The sequence below is a fragment of the Vitis riparia genome, chromosome 7, assembly GCF_004353265.1.
Source record: "Vitis riparia cultivar Riparia Gloire de Montpellier isolate 1030 chromosome 7, EGFV_Vit.rip_1.0, whole genome shotgun sequence".
Classification (NCBI taxonomy): Eukaryota; Viridiplantae; Streptophyta; class Magnoliopsida; order Vitales; family Vitaceae; genus Vitis; species Vitis riparia.
In genome coordinates this window covers 3,054,174-3,072,176 of record NC_048437.1, presented here as the reverse complement: position 1 = coordinate 3,072,176, position 18,003 = coordinate 3,054,174, and the positions used below count along the sequence as shown (strand labels likewise).

The 18,003-nt window shown below is 37.9% G+C and overlaps 2 protein-coding genes across 5 annotated transcripts; one reads left to right on the top strand and one right to left on the bottom strand.

The window, feature by feature from the left end:
- The first annotated feature begins 90 nt into the window (after window positions 1–90).
- Window positions 91–3,028, top strand: LOC117918915. Its single transcript, XM_034835888.1, has 2 exons — window positions 91–398; window positions 1,228–3,028. The coding sequence occupies exons 1-2, from the start codon at window positions 93–95 to the stop codon at window positions 2,518–2,520; spliced, it is 1,599 nt and encodes a 532-aa protein (XP_034691779.1). The 5' UTR covers window positions 91–92; the 3' UTR covers window positions 2,521–3,028.
- Window positions 2,784–17,184, bottom strand: LOC117918916 (tRNA(His) guanylyltransferase 1). 4 transcript variants are annotated; one of them, XR_004651972.1, is made up of 14 exons: window positions 16,717–17,184; window positions 15,999–16,130; window positions 15,853–15,897; window positions 15,331–15,500; window positions 15,006–15,091; window positions 13,678–13,785; window positions 12,952–13,208; window positions 11,745–11,876; window positions 11,614–11,658; window positions 10,646–10,815; window positions 10,405–10,490; window positions 9,692–9,799; window positions 8,731–8,930; window positions 2,784–2,868 (listed from the first exon to the last, which is right to left on the bottom strand). XR_004651972.1 is itself a non-coding variant. In XM_034835889.1 (14 exons), the coding sequence occupies exons 1-13, from the start codon at window positions 16,818–16,820 to the stop codon at window positions 8,787–8,789; spliced, it is 1,587 nt and encodes a 528-aa protein (XP_034691780.1). In that variant the 5' UTR covers window positions 16,821–17,184; the 3' UTR covers window positions 2,785–2,868; window positions 8,764–8,786. The 4 variants fall into 4 exon arrangements, 3 of the variants coding, with proteins under 3 accessions (XP_034691780.1, XP_034691781.1, XP_034691782.1); XM_034835889.1 differs by having other exon boundaries at window positions 2,785–2,868; window positions 8,764–8,930; XM_034835890.1 differs by having other exon boundaries at window positions 2,785–2,868; window positions 8,764–8,930; window positions 15,999–16,059; window positions 16,717–16,786.
- Window positions 17,185–18,003: the final 819 nt, after the last annotated feature.

Below are 18,003 nucleotides of genomic sequence, written 5' to 3'. Positions count from 1 at the left end.
CGTTTGGAGGCTCTTCTGGTAACTTCCAGGTCGAGGATAACGTATATTTTTTTTGGCTAAACTGGTTCCATCGTAATCTCAGTTTCAGGGCCATGGCTCTCGAGCTAAAACCGTCGTATTTTCTAACCAAAACAGCTTTTTACTTCCAAAACCCCCAATCTCCAATCCCCAACACCGCCTTTCCTCCACTCCTGCCGCGCCGGAAAGCGGCTTATTTCCCGGACATCTCGTTTTCTCTCCGGAAAACCAGTTTTCGTGCCGTTTCGGCGGTTTTGGAAACGAAGGAGACGCCTCTGGCGGAGCAATCAGCTCCTCCGGTGAGAATAGTCGCTCTCGTTGGAGATGGCAGCGTCAGCCCTTTAAAATGCGCTCCATGGGTGGAGGTTATGCTTCACACTGTGAGTAATAAATGTATCTTTATGTCTTTGGTGGCTGAGAAAATGTAGGAAAATAAAGAAGGTTAAAATTCTGAATCTTACAATCTGGGCCGGAGAAAATAAAACTTCCACCTTATTATCCTCTCATCAAACCAAATTTTAAGTGTTAATTTAATACGATATCATAGCTTAATTTATGAGAGGGGAGGTTCTTCAAATGGGTGGAAGTGCTGAGTGCTAATACACATTTTGGGCTCATTACTAAATAATTTTAGTTTATATATGCGTATATATACATGTATGTATATATGTATGTGTGTGAACCCATGATTAAGTTTATGAGACTTTTTTGGTCCCGAATGGACACTATCTATATTATACTAGTACTTTTACAAATGATATCAAAGTTAATATTTGACCTTAATAATGTAAACTATATTTAAAGTTGTAAGAACCTAAAACAGATATATTTACACGGAGTGAAACATTACATAGGGTATCAAAGGAATAGACAATATCTATATAATCGAGAAAGAACCAGTATAACCTAAAATTAAACATGTATGAACTCTTTTTAATTGTATAAATGTATTTCAAAACGGTGAGGACTTGGGTCTAAAGGCAGAATGGACAATATCTATATGATTAGGAGCAAATCATTATAATTATTTTTTGAAAAAATTGCCTAACAAGCCTGTACAGTTTCATGCGGATGGGCAGGTATTAGGTTTTCTATGAATGGACTTTGGCTACTGAAAATGAATAACCATTGTAAATGGGTTTTGATGGATCATGGAGGATTTGTGTTTAATGAATCTTGTTTATAATGGATTTGGCTTCTCTGAAACAGGCACAAAGGCTAAAATGGGTGGATGAAGGATTTGAGATGCTTGTGTTTACAGACAACCTCCATCAATCCAATGCTGATGCGGTTGAAACCCTGAAAATGGAATTAGGCCGGGCTGATGTTATGGTCATTGTTGCCGTTACCACTCAAGAATCAGTCGAATGGGTTCGAGCAAATTGCAAGAATATTCCAAACATAATCTGCTTTGATTCATCCCCTGCTTTGGTAAACAAACTGGGAGGATCTTATGTTCATACTGAAACCAAAGGGGATGTTTTTGGCAAAATTGCTGGAATTTATCAGAAAGAAGCAAATGAATCTGCGGAAGTAGTTAAAACAGTATCTGAGGCATGGCAGCGGTGTAATTCTGACGATATAAGGTTTTGCATACTGGTTATAATCAATGCATATATAAGGCCTGTGCCGATCCTGAAGAACTTGAGAGCAAAGGGCTTTTCTACCCTGAGCTGCATGGTGTCCAACTGCGGCCCCCAGATACTGAACTGCCTCCTGGACCCTGACTGCCGGAAGGCTCTTCAGTGCTTGAACAACTGTAGCCCAGTCGATCAGGTGTGCAATTACCGGTGCATTGCTTCCTATGAAAGTCCAAACCTGGAGGCGTTTTCACTCTGTGTGCTACAGAAAAACAATTGTCTTGGGCTGGACGCGAAGGTCCCAGAAAAGCCTTATGTCCCTCCAATGGCTAAGTTTCGAGGGGGGGACTTGTGTCATGAAACTGCTGAAGATCTTTTCGTTGGTTGGCTGGGGTGCCTGGACTGGAGCTGGCGGGTCGTGGCGGGGCAGAACCCAGCTTACGATCAGTTTCCTTGCCAGTACCAGCTGTTCTACAGGGGAAAGGCAAAGGGCTCGTTCTGGTATGAGCCAGTCTTTCAGGTGAAGACTTTGGAAGGGAAGGTGGTGTGGAGGAGGCGCAGGTATCGGGTTAAGAGAGGCAAAGTTCCAGGGACATTTTACTTCAGTGTCTTGGATAATGGGGTTGTTTCAAATGAGTTCTGGACAATCGTGGATGTGCCTGATGATCTTAGCTGGGGCTTGTTTCATTATAACGGGGCTGCTCGAGCCGCCGGACAGTCTTATTCTGGGGCTGTGCTGGTGAGTCCAGACGGGGCATATCCGAATGAGAAGGAAAGCAGAAGATTACTGTCTGCCTTGGAGGAGTGTGGAATTAAGGAATGGGAGATGTTTACAGTGAACAACTCTTCGTGCCGAGATCCACCTCTGGGAATTCCAGATGGGTCGAGTCTGCACAAGATGATCCAAGTGAAGGAAAATTAACTGGAAGCAAATGTTTTCCAAGATTTCAAATAATGGTAGATGATTTCAGATTGTTTCACAGAACAAAAGTAGGCGTTTGGGCAATGTCCAGAAGCTTGTTTCAGGTTGATTCTGAGAGACAACAGAGTACATTCCCCATTGGTTCTGGATCAGGCAATTAGAGCTCTGAATACATTCTCAACAGTGGAAGTAAACATGCTAGTAAAAAAGCCTTCTTCAGAAAGTTCCAAAAGGGTAAAGCAACATAAACAATTTATTGATTTTCTTCTCTGGCATCAGAATTCATTCTCCATCCACCGGACTCTGTTTCCTCAGGTGGACCTTCAAGTTGAGGAGTTAATCAAAATGCTGTCAAGATATCAATAGGTTTGGTATCATGATCAGAACTCAATTCTCGCAACAAAACAAAGGTCTACTCAACATGAATTACATGTTATTAAAACCTTTCATATGAATCTTTCAGAAAATTTTTAACTAATATTATCAACAAATATATTATTATTGCATACTCCGATCATATGTACAGTGCAACCCATCCTTTGTTTCTCAAATTTTTAATTCCTTACATTTTTTTTAATTGTTTATGTTGAGAGAGAGAGAAAGAAGAAAGACCTTGATTCTCATTAATGTAAAATGATCTACTTACAATTGAGAAATATATATATATATACAAGGCTAAGAGTCCTACAAGGCTAAGAGTCCTAACTACCATACATGTGTCCTATATTAACAAGGAAAAGTTATACACTATAAATACATTATATTCAACACTCCCCCTCAAGCTGGAGCATATACGTCATATGCACCAAGCTTGTTACAAATATATTTAATCCTAGGACCTCTGAGAGATTTAGTGAAGATGTCAGCTAGTTGATCATTTGAATTAACAAAACTTGTAGCAACACATCCTGATGCGATCTTCTCTCTAATGAAATGACAGTCAACTTCAATATGTTTGGTCCTTTCATGAAAGACTGGATTGGATGCAATATGTAATGCGGCCTGGTTATCACATATGAGTTTCATCTGTTCATCCTTTCCAAATCTCAACTCTCGAAGAAGATGTCTCAACCATATGAGTTCACATGTTGCCAAAGCCATAGCTCGATACTCGGCTTCAGCGCTAGATCTGGCCACTACATCTTGTTTCTTACTCTTCCAAGATATTAGATTACCTCCAATAAAAACACAGTACCCTGAAGTGGAACGTCTATCTGTGGGTGAGCCAGCCCAATCTGCATCTGTGTAACCAACAACCTGAGTATGACCTCTGTTCTCGTACAACACACCTTGGCCTGGTGTACTTTTGATATATCGAAGAATGCGGATTACAGCATCCCAATGGCTATCACATGGTGACTGTAGGAATTGACTAACAACACTCACAGGAAAAGAAATGTCTGGACGAGTAATGGTGAATAGTTCAATTTACCTACAAGCCGTCGATATCTCCCGGGGTCTCCTAAAGGCTCCCCCTGTCCTGGTACAAGTTTGACATTCGGATCCATAGGTGTGTCTACCGATTTACAGTCTAACATACCGGTTTCTTCCAGGATGTCTAAAGCATACTTCCTTTGGGAAAGGACCACAGCAGAACTGGATTGAGCTATCTCAATTCCCAAGAAATACTTGAGTTTCCCCAAGTCTTTGGTCTGAAAGTGGGTAAAAAGGTGTTGCTTTAGTTTCTGAATACCATCCTGATCACTGCCTGTAATGACGATGTCGTCCACATAAACAACCAGATAAATACACTGCCCCAAAGAGTTATGATGATAGAAAACTGAATGGTCTGCTGTACTGCGAAGCATGCCAAACTCTTGAACAACAGAACTAAAACGGCCAAACCATGCTCGAGGAGATTGTTTCAAGCCATATAGAGAACGGCGTAACCTGCATACTAAACCAGACTCCCCCTGAGCAACAAAACCAGGAGGTTGCTCCATATAAACCTCCTCGGCAAGATCACCATGAAGGAAGGCATTTTTAATATCCAATTGATAAAGAGGCCAAGAACACATGGCAGCCATGGAGAGAAGCAGACGGACAGAAGCAATCTTGGCAACAGGAGAGAATGTGTCACCATAATCAGAACCATAAACCTGAGTATAGCCTTTAGCAACTAAGCGGGCCTTAAGGCGATCAACCTGACCATCAGGACCAACCTTAACTGCGTAGACCCAACGACAACCAACGGTAGATTTACCCGAGGGTAAAACAACAAGATCCCAAGTGCCATTAGAGTGCAGAGCAGCCATTTCATCCACCATTGCCTGTCGCCAGCCTGGATGGGAAAGAGCTTCATGGGTGCTCTTTGGAAGAGAAACAGATGATATAGCAGAAACAAAAGCAGAATAGGGTGAAGATAATCGATGATAACTCAAAAAATTGTAAATAGGATGAGGATTACGAGTAAAGCGAGTACCTTTCCGAACAGCAATGGGTAAGTCATTAGGAGAAGGCACAGCCGAGGTAGGTGAAGCCGAAGGGATAGGAAGTGAGTCAGCAGGTGCCTCAGCAAAAGGGAGAGGAGCAACGACACGAGGGCGACGATGATAAACCTGAAGTGGTCGAGGAGGCATAGCATCAGGTGGGGAGACAATGGGAATAGGCAAGACTTCAGAAACAGGAAGAGACTCAGAAGTGGTGGAAAAGAATGGTGAGTCCTCAAAGAAGGTGACATCAGCGGAGATAAAGTATCGATGAGTGTCAAGGGAATAACAACGATAACCCTTCTGAAGTCTGGAGTATCCCAAGAAGAGACACTTCATGGCTTTGGCGGAAAGCTTGTCCTGTCCAGGAGTGAGAATATGAACAAAGCAAGTACAACCAAAGACACGAGGAGGAAGGAAATAAAGTGGTTGGTCAGGGAAGAGAAGGGAGTGAGGAATCTGATCATGTAAGACAGAGGAGGGCATACGATTAATCAAATAACAAGCGGTAAGAACAGCGTCCCCCCAAAAACGAAAAGGAACATTACTGTGGAGGAGGAGAGTACGAGCTGTCTCAACAAGATGTCGATTCTTGCGTTCAGCTACCCCATTTTGTTGAGGAGTATGAGCACAAGAAGACTGATGAAGAATCCCATGATGGGACATAAACGAAGTAAATGGTACTGAAAAATATTCCCTGGCATTGTCATTGCGTAACACACGAATAGAAATATTGAATTGGGTTTGGATTTCAGCATAAAATTTCTGGAAAATAGAGAATAACTCAGCTCGGTTTTTCATTAAAAATAATCAAGTACATCGAGAATAGTCATCAATGAAAGTGACAAAATACTGAAATCCTAAAGTAGACGCAGTCCGACAAGGACCCCAAACATCAGTGTGGACAAGCTCAAAAGGAGACTTTGCCCGATTATTCAAACGCTTTGGGAACGAGACACGAGTATGTTTCCCAAGCTGACATGACTCACACGGAAGTGACGATAAAGTGGAAAAACGAGGGACCATCTTCTGGAACTTGGAGAGACTAGGGTGGCCCAGACGATTGTGAATGAGGAGAGGAGCATCAGTGGAAATGCAAACTGCAGGAGATGAATCCGAGGTGAGGTGATAGAGGCCTTGAGACTCACGTCCTATGCCAATCGTCTTCCCCGTACTCCGGTCCTGCAAGGTCACAAATTTATCAGAAAAGGTAATAGAGCAATTAAGAGTACGAGTGATTTTGCTGATGGAAATAAGATTAAAAGGACATTCAGGAGTATAAAGGACAGAAGTGAGAGGTAGAGAAGGTAGAGGAAGGGCCAAACCAATACCTTTAGCCACAGTTTGAGAACCATTAGCTAAGGTAACAGTAGGTAAAGCAGAGGTAGTAGTAATAGAGGAGAAAAGATCCTTATTACCAGATAAGTGATCAGAAGCTCTAGAATCTAGAATCCAGGGTCCAAGAGAAGATGTGTGGGTAAGGCAGGCAGAGGCATTACCAGGCTAGGCAACAGAGGCAACAGAAGCCTGAGATGCGGAAGAGCTCGGAGGCTGAGGCAGCGGAGAATCAGAGGACTGGGCCACATGGGCAGTGCGAGGAGGTCGTCCATGTAACTGATAGCAACGATCGCGAGTGTGGCCAAGTTTATTGCAATAGGTGCAATGAGGACGTTGACCTCTACCTCGGGTACCACTGCGGCCTCCTCGAGAGCTAGTTTGAGAAACTAACACAGAAGAATCTGAAGTACTATCAGATGGCAAAGTCTGAGTGGAGGAGATACGGAGGAGGCGAGCAAACACATCATCCAAGGACGGAACTGATGAACTACCAAGAATCTGATCGTGGACAGGCTCAAGATCCGGACGGAGGCCAATAAGAGTAAGAACCATGAAGAACTGGTCAAGCTGTGTTTGTTGAGCCCCAACATCAGGAGTAAGAGGCATCACAGTCAAGAACTCCTCCTTAAGAGAGGCAATCTGGCCAATATAAGTAGATAGATCCAAGTCCTGTTGGCTGAGATGGACAATAGCAGAAGCCACCTTATACAGACGCTGGATATCATTCGTATATAATCCTTTGGCCTGAGTCCAAAATTTAAAACAAGTTTTGTAGGCCCGAAGATGAAGAAGAATCTTGGGATCAACCGATTGCCATAATACACTACATAACTGTGCATCTATCTTCCTCCACTGTACGCGGTCAACCTCAGGGATATCTGCCTCCTGTGTAATCAAGTGATCCTCATATCCTTGACCCATAAACCAAAGTTCAACAGAGGCAGACCAGGAAAGATAATTGTCACTGCCAACCAATTTCTCCGAAGTAATCATAGGAGAGCCAGATATAACAGCGGAAAAAATGGAATTTTTAGTAGTCATATCTACTTATCTGGAGAATGAAGTATGTTTGGATCGAAGAGAGCCCTAATACGGCTTCAGATTGCGGTGTGGCACCACCGAAAAAGGGAGACGGCCTCAGATCGCGGCGTGGTACCACCAGAAAGGTAGAAGAACACTTCCCAAGGAGAAAAAGTAGTCGGAGCTTTGCCGGAAAGATTGTTTGGAGGGCCGACGGAGACAAAAATCCCCAAAAGAGGTATGTGCAGGGCTCGGATGGGAGAACCAGGGAGGTAGGGAGGCTGGTCGGCGTCAAGCGAAGCTGGAGGAGGAGGCGCGTCGCCGGAAAAGGCCTCACGCGCCCTCACGCGCCGGCGCGTGAGATGCAGCCGCCGGCGGGAAAATTGCGCGTGGGCGGCGCGTGGAGGCTCTTTTGGTGCTGGTGCCTTCACAAAAGTTGGAGATCTCCTCCAGGCGCTCCTTCTGGTATGGTCGGTGTCGGAAAAATACGTCGCCGGAAGTTCGCCGGAAAAGTTCGCCGGCGGTGAGTGGTTTCTGTCGACGATCCGAATGTTCGGAAAGTATTGGGAGATGGGGAAGGTGACCGGAATGAAACACGGTCACCGGAAGGTTTCCCGGAGTTGATGACACGGGAAACAGGAAAGAATTAGATTTTCTTCCTTGGCTCTGATACCATGTTGAGAGAGAGAGAAAGAAGAAAGACCTTGATTCTCATTAATGTAAAATGATCTACTTACAATTGAGAAATATATATATATATACAAGGCTAAGAGTCCTACAAGGCTAAGAGTCCTAACTACCATACATGTGTCCTATATTAACAAGGAAAGGTTATACACTATAAATACATTATATTCAACAGTTTATATCTAGAATTTATGGCAATATACGTTGTATATGTAGACACCAAGGAGTGAAAATATGGGGAATTCAACCATTAAAAGGTATAGAAAAGAAGAGTAGGCTAATTGTTAATCAATATGTTGAAATACCTCCTAATTTGTAAAATGGGCAGCAAGGTTCAGCTAGTATTTGTGTGTATATTCTACAAGAAGCTTGTTTTGCCTTGAAGCTTTTTGGTAATGTTTTAAAAAACAATTGTCAAAAAAGCTTTTGAGAGCAACTTTTTGAAAATTATGCCTAATAGATTTCAACACAAGCTTTAAAAATCCTTCCCACATACCATTTCTAAATGCTATTCCTTAGGTACAATTACAGGTGAGTTTCCACTGCAATAGAGGCTGTACACATAACTTGAAATAACTTTTTGGACTTATAGGGAAAAGTATGGACTTTATTGATATGAGGAATTCACTTTCAAATAAATACTATAATTCTTGGCCTACATCCTCCATATATCTGATCTAAGCTTACTTAAATCTACCGAGTAGAACTTGAAACTTATAAAGATACAAACACCTACCTGTAGTAACTTTATATATCATAAGTCACTTACAGGTTTTGACAACCAGAAATGCTTTAAACCATGTGCGGCTTCTCAATGAGGATGCTTGGGTGCGCTTCCCAGAAACTTTGCTCAATTATATTACAGTGTTCCACAACAACTTTCTTCCCAGATTTTTCAGCTGAAGCTCCGTTCTCATACATCCCAGTCTTCTCTTCCTGCAAATGAAATCATATCCAGCTCGACTCAGGAAGGTAAAAATAGGTGCATACAAAACCATCAACAATTAAAGAAAATCCACTGAAGAATAGCATAGAGCTCATCCTTCAACTCCATTAGTAGAATAAAAAGCTTGCCCCGTTTTTCTTTTTCCTCTTCTAGGTGGAAGATTAAGCATAATGTTTCAATTTAGGGGGTGAAGTTTTTGAATAATGGACCGGTACTAGATAAACAATGTGGAGGACTTGATTCACCCTGTTTAGTTTTTTTCCCGGAAAAAACAATAACCTTCAAGAAAACTAAATGAATGATCCCATGCATGAAAGAATGTGCATGCTGGACAAGCAGGACATAAGTAGTGAGCAAATTGATTAATATTGTGTAGCAAATGTATATGGCATTCTAATGCATACAGTTAAATATAATTAGGCTGAAAAGATCTTAATTCTCAACTAAATGATTTTGAGTGCAATAATTTACCAAACCAGAAGGGAGTTAGCATGAAGTAGTAAACAATTCTTTTCAAGTACTCAGGCATAGGAAAGAATGTCATGCATGTGATGGTCATGATCTATCTGATCTATGGCATGTTCATCAAGCTGTGAGTTTTTGTCTCAATGAGCAGCCATGGCAAGATATAGGCCAGTAGGTTCAAATTTCTACTGATTGAGCCAGATGGTCCAAGCTACATTCTCATTAGCAGTGTATAAGGCATCTTATACCATGAGAGTTTTGTTTTCAGTAAGGAGATAAAATTAACCTCGTTCCAGAAGGCAGAGGATCCTTGACGGAACATGAGTGGCAACGTGTTGTAGTCAATACCAAATTGCTGGAGAAGAACTTCATTTTTCTCTCGTGCTTGAGTACCCTGTTGAATAAAAGGATTAAATACCATAACCAAGGGATGAAAATAGACTATTTTCTGGCCAAAACCATCAGTTCTCCAATTTCAAACTATGTTAGAAAGACATTAGGGAAGATCTATGCTAATTATGCAATAGGCAATATATAGTTTTGAGTTTGTTCTGCCTGCCCTTCATTTAGGGGAATGCCAGAAGCTAACTGACTTATAAAACAGGATATTACAGCTCCATTAAGAAAAATCTCCACAGTTCCCCTAGATTTTTATAGAGAGTCTGTGCTCCAAATTAACTTAAGACCATGATATTAGTCAGAGAGAAGAGAGCAATAAGCTTAAATTCAGCCTGTTTAAATGGTAAACAGCTAGAAGTTGCCAGAACATAAAAATTTCACTCATGAAGGAACTTCCCTTAAACTAAGCTTACTAAACGTCTAAGTTCACATTGAACCAAACAGACTAAAAGAGTCAACGATAATAATCTGTATTTGGAAATTAATCTGATAGACAAGCATGCCTGTAAAATAAATCTTCCCAAAAAGATCATTCTTCAAAATCAAAAACATGAAAAATTCTGGAACTTTTTCTAGTGTGGTGTGCATAGAATTTAGCACCTTTAAATAGGCTTGAGCTTCACTTTTGCTCTTTCCAGACTTAACAAGCATCCAGAAACAGGTATTATATTGATTGTTAATGTGGCCTGAAAATCCGAAAAGAGAAATGCCAGAATACATACATTAAGTTTACAAACATGAGATGAGCGTGAATAAACTCAAACTTTAAGCAACTGTATATGTAAGTGATTGGTTGGGCTTTACAAGTTCTATAATAATAAAAAAAGTGACAGCTACTCACAATCAACTTGTCTCCATGTCAAATAATCTCGGAGAATCTCAGATGTTGGATACAGTACAGCCCGTCCATCAAAACAAGGCGGGTACTTCAACTCTTTCTGTGGGAAGAATTCTTTCCATTTCATTACATAAATGGAAGTGAAGTATGATACAAGAGCAGTAACTATTTCGCTGCAAAGGTGATTTTTTGTGTCAATTGATTATTGAATCAATAAGGAAGAGAATGCATCTAAAGTAATGGATGGAAAGACTGTAAAGTCATGTTTGGCAAGCTTTATAAAATGTGTCAAAAGGAATGTTGGGTCATGAATGCCTTTCCTGCCAAAAAAGAGAGTCACAGCACAGGCCTAACAAGTTCAAACTAAAACATTTAATTTTAAAAAAAAACGGATTCTTTACTAGCCAAATCGAGGCTTTAATATGGCCAGTTACTCCTCAAAACTTTTTTTTTTCTTTTCTTTTTAAATAAACAGGATACACTATGCCCAAAAAAATCAGAAGATATCCCTGGGGCTTTTACACAAAGAACCTCTAGCATAATTGTATCTCGGTCACTATCTATACATGTGACAAACATCCATATACATATGGGTTCACCACAAAGGAAGTTCCCACTCATAAAATTTCCTGCCAATACTTAGTTTAATCCGCTTGATTTCTGGACCATACTATAGGCAATTTGCAAAAACTGCTCAAATTGTAGCATATTTCCTGAACAAAAATATCTCAATCATAGCATATTCCTGAATAAAACATCTCATTATACTTCATGCCAAGACATTGTGTGTGGGAACCCCTTGAATAGCACATTCAGAATGTCTGCCTATGCACCAAGTGTCACATTTCACAAGACCGAGAAGAGTAGGTTGCTTCCTCCTGTCTTCCCATCCTGACTTCAATATACTAAAATTGTATGCCTAAACTATATTGAATTTGAAGGGACTAAAAGGGAAATGATGGAAGAGAAACCTGCCACGCCTTTGATAGAACTGAGAATCCTTTTTCAGAACAAAGCTGAAAATTAAAACATGAACAGTGTCATCACACATAGGTAGAATCATAAAGTGGAACCAACAGAACATACAAGACCAATGCAGTACCTGTATTCATCACTGACCCCATATGAGAAGATGACATCTTTAAACTGCTCTAACACAGCCACTGCACATGAATTCATAAGGTTCAGAGCTTGCTCATCATTCGGCTTCTCAAATTCATGAACTTCAGAAAATCTACCAAAAGTCATAAAACTGAATTCTTGAGTTTCACTTGCAGTTTCTAAGCATGGCAATCAAGCAAACAAAAATCCATCCATCAAATATTCAATAACAAACTGTGCAATAGGTTTTCCTGAAAAGTGGGCAAGTGTAACTAATATATCCATATTTGTGAAAGTACAGGTTGTTAGGAATGCTTGATTCAGTTAGTAGATAACCGGTTGACTCAATGATGGAAAGTGGTCACCAAAGGTTTATTGAGTTAAGAAGTACCTTTCCACATTGGATTACATAAATTGATAGTATGGAGTTTCTATTTTTTGTGGATCCAAGGCATTAGCATAATTAATGGAATATGATGTGCATACCGCGTCTTTAAATATAGAGTTCAGTCCCTGCACTTGCTCACTAGTTCCAACCTGTGCCATCAAAGCTGTGTATCATAAGGCTAGAGAAGAGAGTGGAGGACTCTCTCGTTTTTGCAGGGTCTTCATTCAAACTTTTCAATTCTTTCAGCATGGATGCAGATTCACTATTTTTTTTAATAGGCATACTAGTTTCATGTTGGCACATTATATAATTGTTTAATTATAATGGCTATTAAACCTATTTGTTTATAGTTATAGAAAGAAATGATCTGGGTGAATTGAGAGATTTGAGCAGAATTTGATTAGCAATTGAACTCCTTGTCTGAAGTTTTCTTCAATCAATCCTACATTTAGCTCATGGTGAATTCTACATACTGAACTGTCCAATTATCCCAAAACTTTAAAGATTAAAAATCGAATGTCCAGCAATGTTAAATTTCTATTATCTTCTACAATAAAGAGGAACAAGAACTTCTGCATGCAACCTTAAAATTTGTAGGATGATACAAATTTTACGAACTGTAAGAACTTCAAGATTGTATACCCTACAAATTTTCTTGAACTTTCCAGGAAACATCAAGTGGGCAGAGGTCAGGATCATTCAATATTTAAAGGTGGGACTCATCAAAGGTTAAGTTTTAACTCCTTTAATCGACAAATAACCTAAGGAAAAGATGTTTGCCAACCAGCAAAGAGTTATGCAAAGTGTATGAGTAGCTCACCTATGAAAATGGCAGCCATCGATTCTAACCACAATCCAAGTAAGTGGCATCAACTTGTTTTCAAATTGGAAGGACTTAACATACTCAGGTTTAATGTTGTTAATGTCCTCTCTGAAATCACCCAGCTCCTTGAGGAGAAAAGGGTGCTCATTCCAGAAGCTTCTTGCAGCTATGTTATCTGAATGAACTATGATTGGCTTTCTCCGCAATCTTTTAACAGGTGTCCCATTTTCACTGTACTTCACAATATCTTCAACCTGGATGATGTAGAAGAAAGATTTCAGCTTTACAAATTAGAAGTCATATACAAAGGGAATGAAAATGATAGCACGTGCAGATCAAAATGGTGAAAATAAATGAGTGCGACTTATTAGACTTTTTTATGATGATTGTTTTAAGATAAAATCAGAAATAAATTTACCACATCTAATTATTGTAAATATATCTATACCTGTAATTTTAGCTTTAATTGAACTTATGGCAAATTATTTTTGTGATCTAAGAGGTTGCAATCATGTCTCTTTCAACATTTCCAAACATATAAACAGATGAGTCAGCATTTTTCACAAAATGTATTTTACCATGAAAAAGTGAAACCAAGCCAACTCAAAATCCTCTCCCAAAATGCACATTTTCAAGGGTTTGAAATATCCTAGAAAACAAAATCTGAACCTTGAAAAGATTTAGGTAACAGGATAAAGAATATTTAATACAATAGAATATAACCTGTGTCTTGCAAACACAAGACCCCTGACGAAACATGGAAGGAAGATTTTTGTAGTTGATCCCGAACTGTTGAAAAAGCAGCTCATTTTTTTCTTGTTTATGAGTCCCCTGCAGAGTTGACAGACACCACATGAGAAGGAATAAATATTGGGATTTATTATAAAACGATTCTTAGTGCATGATTCGGAAGAAATAAGGTTGTATAGGTGAGAATACATAGGAAAAATATATTTACATGCATAACCAGATAAGACAAATTGGAAATTTTTGTAATTCCTATCCCAAAGAGTTTGATCATATTCCAGAGGGAGGTTTCCAAGATATTTCACCTTTGGGGTCAAAGGGTAGGAGTGCATTTTGAACCTGACTAAGAAATTAATAATTAAGGCTTTGTAACATCCATCCACACACAAGGCTTGTTTACACCATTTTTTATCTGTCAAATATAAACATTTTACAGAAGTCAAGATCACATCTCATGCTCCCCTTAGGATATGGGCTTATTTGTTGTATAGATTATTTTCTTTTTACAGCTATCAGCTTAGACTTATTGCCAGATATTCTTATACTTCAGAAGCATTTGCTTTCTTCTAATCAATTTTTCATAATAAGGAAAAAGGTCAATGTAAAAATTTTTTTATGACCACACTATAAGAGAACATCAGGGCCTCAAGACATTGAAACGACTAATTATATGATACAGCCATACAGGTGCCTTCAAGCTCTGCAGACCTTCATAATGACACAACAGAAAACACAAATTTTGACCAATTATCTTTAAACTATGCAGGAATGCCAGAATCCTATATAATCCTTTCACTTACCCCTTTCCATATATATATTTTGAACAGAAAAAAACAACTTAATTGATCTTTAAAGATAAATACAAGAAGGATGAGCAATCCTTCAAGGATATACAAGAAAAGAAGGCACTTCCCCCTTCCATATTTACTATAAAATCTTAAAAGATGCAGATCTTCATGCTATCAATTACATTTTTTTAATATGGTTATACAATCATGTGATCAGGTAAACAAATTTCTGGTCCTTATTTATGATGAAATGCAATTTTATGACACAAATTCCCTTAGAACCCAACAAAAATTGTCTACAATAATTGAATCAATTGATGCTATACTACCAAAAAAAAGAGCAGAACATGAAGAGAGATTTTCCAAAATCAGAAGAAGTAAAGAATCAATCAACACGAAAATCAGAAATCCAATGGAAATAGGAGTTAGAAGCGGCAAAATGAAGATAGGTGAGTAGAGGTACTTATGTATGGATATATATATACACAAATAAAAATAAATAAATAAAACCAGCACCTTTAAGACTTCTTGTGCTTCCTCTTCAGTCTTTCCACATTTAACCAACATCCAGAAGCATGTATTATACTGGTTATTGATGTGACCTAAAAAACAGAATACATGAATGATAGATTGAATGCCTTGAGTTCCCAAAAGCATTTAAAAATGATGGTTTCAATATATTGAATTCCCAATATTGTATAAACATTTCCTTCAGAATTTCATACTTCAAGGAAAACCACATTTATATACCACAAAATCTGAACCAATTGAAGAAGTTCTAAACACAGAAATATTTGGAGTGTTCAAACTGATTTATCCACCTCATGAGGCTATTACTTACAATCATTTTGTCTCCATGCAAGATACGTTTGAAGAACTTCCATTGATGCACAGCATATGACCCATGCACGAAATGATGGGGGATACCTTAACTCCTTATGAGGGAAGAATTCTTTCCATTTTGTGGTATATATGGAGGTGAAGAAAGAGACAACAAGGGATACTATTTTGCTGGAAAGACAGTATTAGAAGTGAGTTAACAGTCCATATTTCACCTAAAAGAAGTTTCAAATTTAGTAAAACTCAAAATGGCAACCTCCATCATAAGAAAATAAAACAAACTAGGATTGCTGGACTGGAAAAGCTCTACTTCCAGTCCGTATTGTCAATTCTAGTCAAAGTGAGCCACTGAGGCATGCATATAGGGGCTATATTAGGTCGGTAATAAGGCATTGAATGTGTGAGATGTGGTCAGAGCTTTAAAGAAAATGGCTCCTGCCCTCCCACATCTCTACATGAGTTTTCTCCCAAAGACAACAATTGTACATGCATATCCTAAAGCCAGAAAATTCAGAATAAGAACCTGGCACGCCTCTGGTAGAACTTGGTTGTCTTCTTGAAAACAAAACTGCAAGTCATATTACCAAAATAGATGAAGTTAATAATGTAAAAATGGACATATAAAGTTCAGCAAATTGAGATTAAATAGCAAAGAACAAACTGCACCACCTGTACTCATCACTGAATCCAAATGAGAATACTATGTCTGGATATTCCTCTAACATAGCAGCTGCACATGAGTTCATCAAATTCAAAGCTCTCTCATCATTCGGTTTCGCAAACTCATGAACTTCAGAAAATCTAACAAAAATTGAAAACAAAGAAATAAAAATAAAATCATAAGAGTTCCAAATGCAACATTATTGCCTAAAACCCCAACTTATTGCAGATTCAGAACATAGCATGATCTGGTCAGTGAAACAAAAGTCTAGTGTCATCTTATGTATTGGAACTCATCAAAATGAAGACAAATCATAACATATATGTGTGAATTGAATAAGACCAACTGCAAAAAAAAATTGATTTCTTAAATTGATAACTTCAGAAAATCTAACCAAACAAAAAAAAATAAAAAATCCTTGATGTGATCATTGCTGCAAATCTACAACAAACCCGCTTCAGAAAACCCCAGTAGCTTCATTGAGAACAGTGTTCCCAAATAACTATAACTAAGCCCATCAAATAGCAGTAAAACATAGCAGACCCCGATGATGAATTGATGACTAAGACCTCATATGGACACAACTTTATGAAACATATTTTCCGATTTTAATTTTTTTTGCCCCAGAAAACAGCAATTATATTCGAAAACATGCCCTTCTCAAGCATTTCAATTTCCTTAGATTCTCAAATACTTAAGCTTCAGAACAGAAGTTCAGCGCCTCACCTGCGAAAACCGCGGCCGTCGATTCGAACAACGATCAGGTTGGGTGGCATGACTTCGTCTTCCACTTCGAATGACTTCACGTACTCGTATTTACTGTTCGCCATGTCCCACTCTCCAATGAACTCCTCCTTCTGCTCTTGGCTTCTCACGGAACAATCACCGAACACTTGGTGGATACAATACAGTTGAAACTCAGAACACAATGTGAACGCTCGATTTCAACTCTAGAAAATCAACAAATTTTCCCCTTTAACCCAATGATTCGAATACCGATTATTATGGTCACAAAAACTGAAATGTTACAACATGCAATTAAGAAATTGAAGGCTAATAATTTAGAGAATTAGGGCGTGTTAGACGAAGATTTCCAAGACAGTTCTCAAAACCACTTTTCCATTAACAAAATTTTGTTCATTCGCATATAAAAGCTCCCGGTCTGAACTATCTTTGATTTGGGTGTCCGTAAAATTTGAATGATTTTTATGAAGCCTCTATTTTGCAATTTATTTTCAAACTTTTGCACCAATATACATTTTTTCCTTTATTTTTTTATTTATTAAACTATAAAAATTATTAGAACGAAACTATTTCAAATTGGAAGGCCATTTATTTTGGAGGATTAATTATAAGTAAAAAAAAATTACAATACATTTTAAAATAAAAAATATTATTATACATTTTAAAATAAAAACATAATAAAAAATAATGAACAAATTTAATATAATAATATTTTTAAAAAAAAGTAAAAACTGAACCCGAAACAACATACATATTTTTTTTTTTTAATATTTTTTACTTTTTTAATCAAATAAATTTTTAAGAAATGAAAAATTAAATTACAAGTTTTCAGAAAATAGAAATATAAATATTGCATTTTTTTAAAGATAGTTTATTTAATAACATAAATTTTTTATGAAAATAAAAAATAAAAAATTCAGAAAATTGAAATAAAAAATTAGAAAATTATTTTTCAAACCAATGTAATTTTAAAGTGCAGTTGGAAGTACTTTTAATTGAATGGATTTTTCTAAAAATATTTTACAGAAAATCACTTAGATGATATTTGTTTTTTTACTTAATTTTAAATAGAACTTTAATTTTTAATAGTGTTAAATATTAGGTTATTTATTTTTATTAAACATTAAAAAAAACCAATATGTCATTTTTTTATTTAAAAAAAGTTAAATATTTTGGCTTTTTTTATTCAACAAAAATTTTTTAATCAGTCATAAAACAATAAAAAACAACCTAAATTCTTAAAACAAATTTCTTTTAACAAAAAGTCAA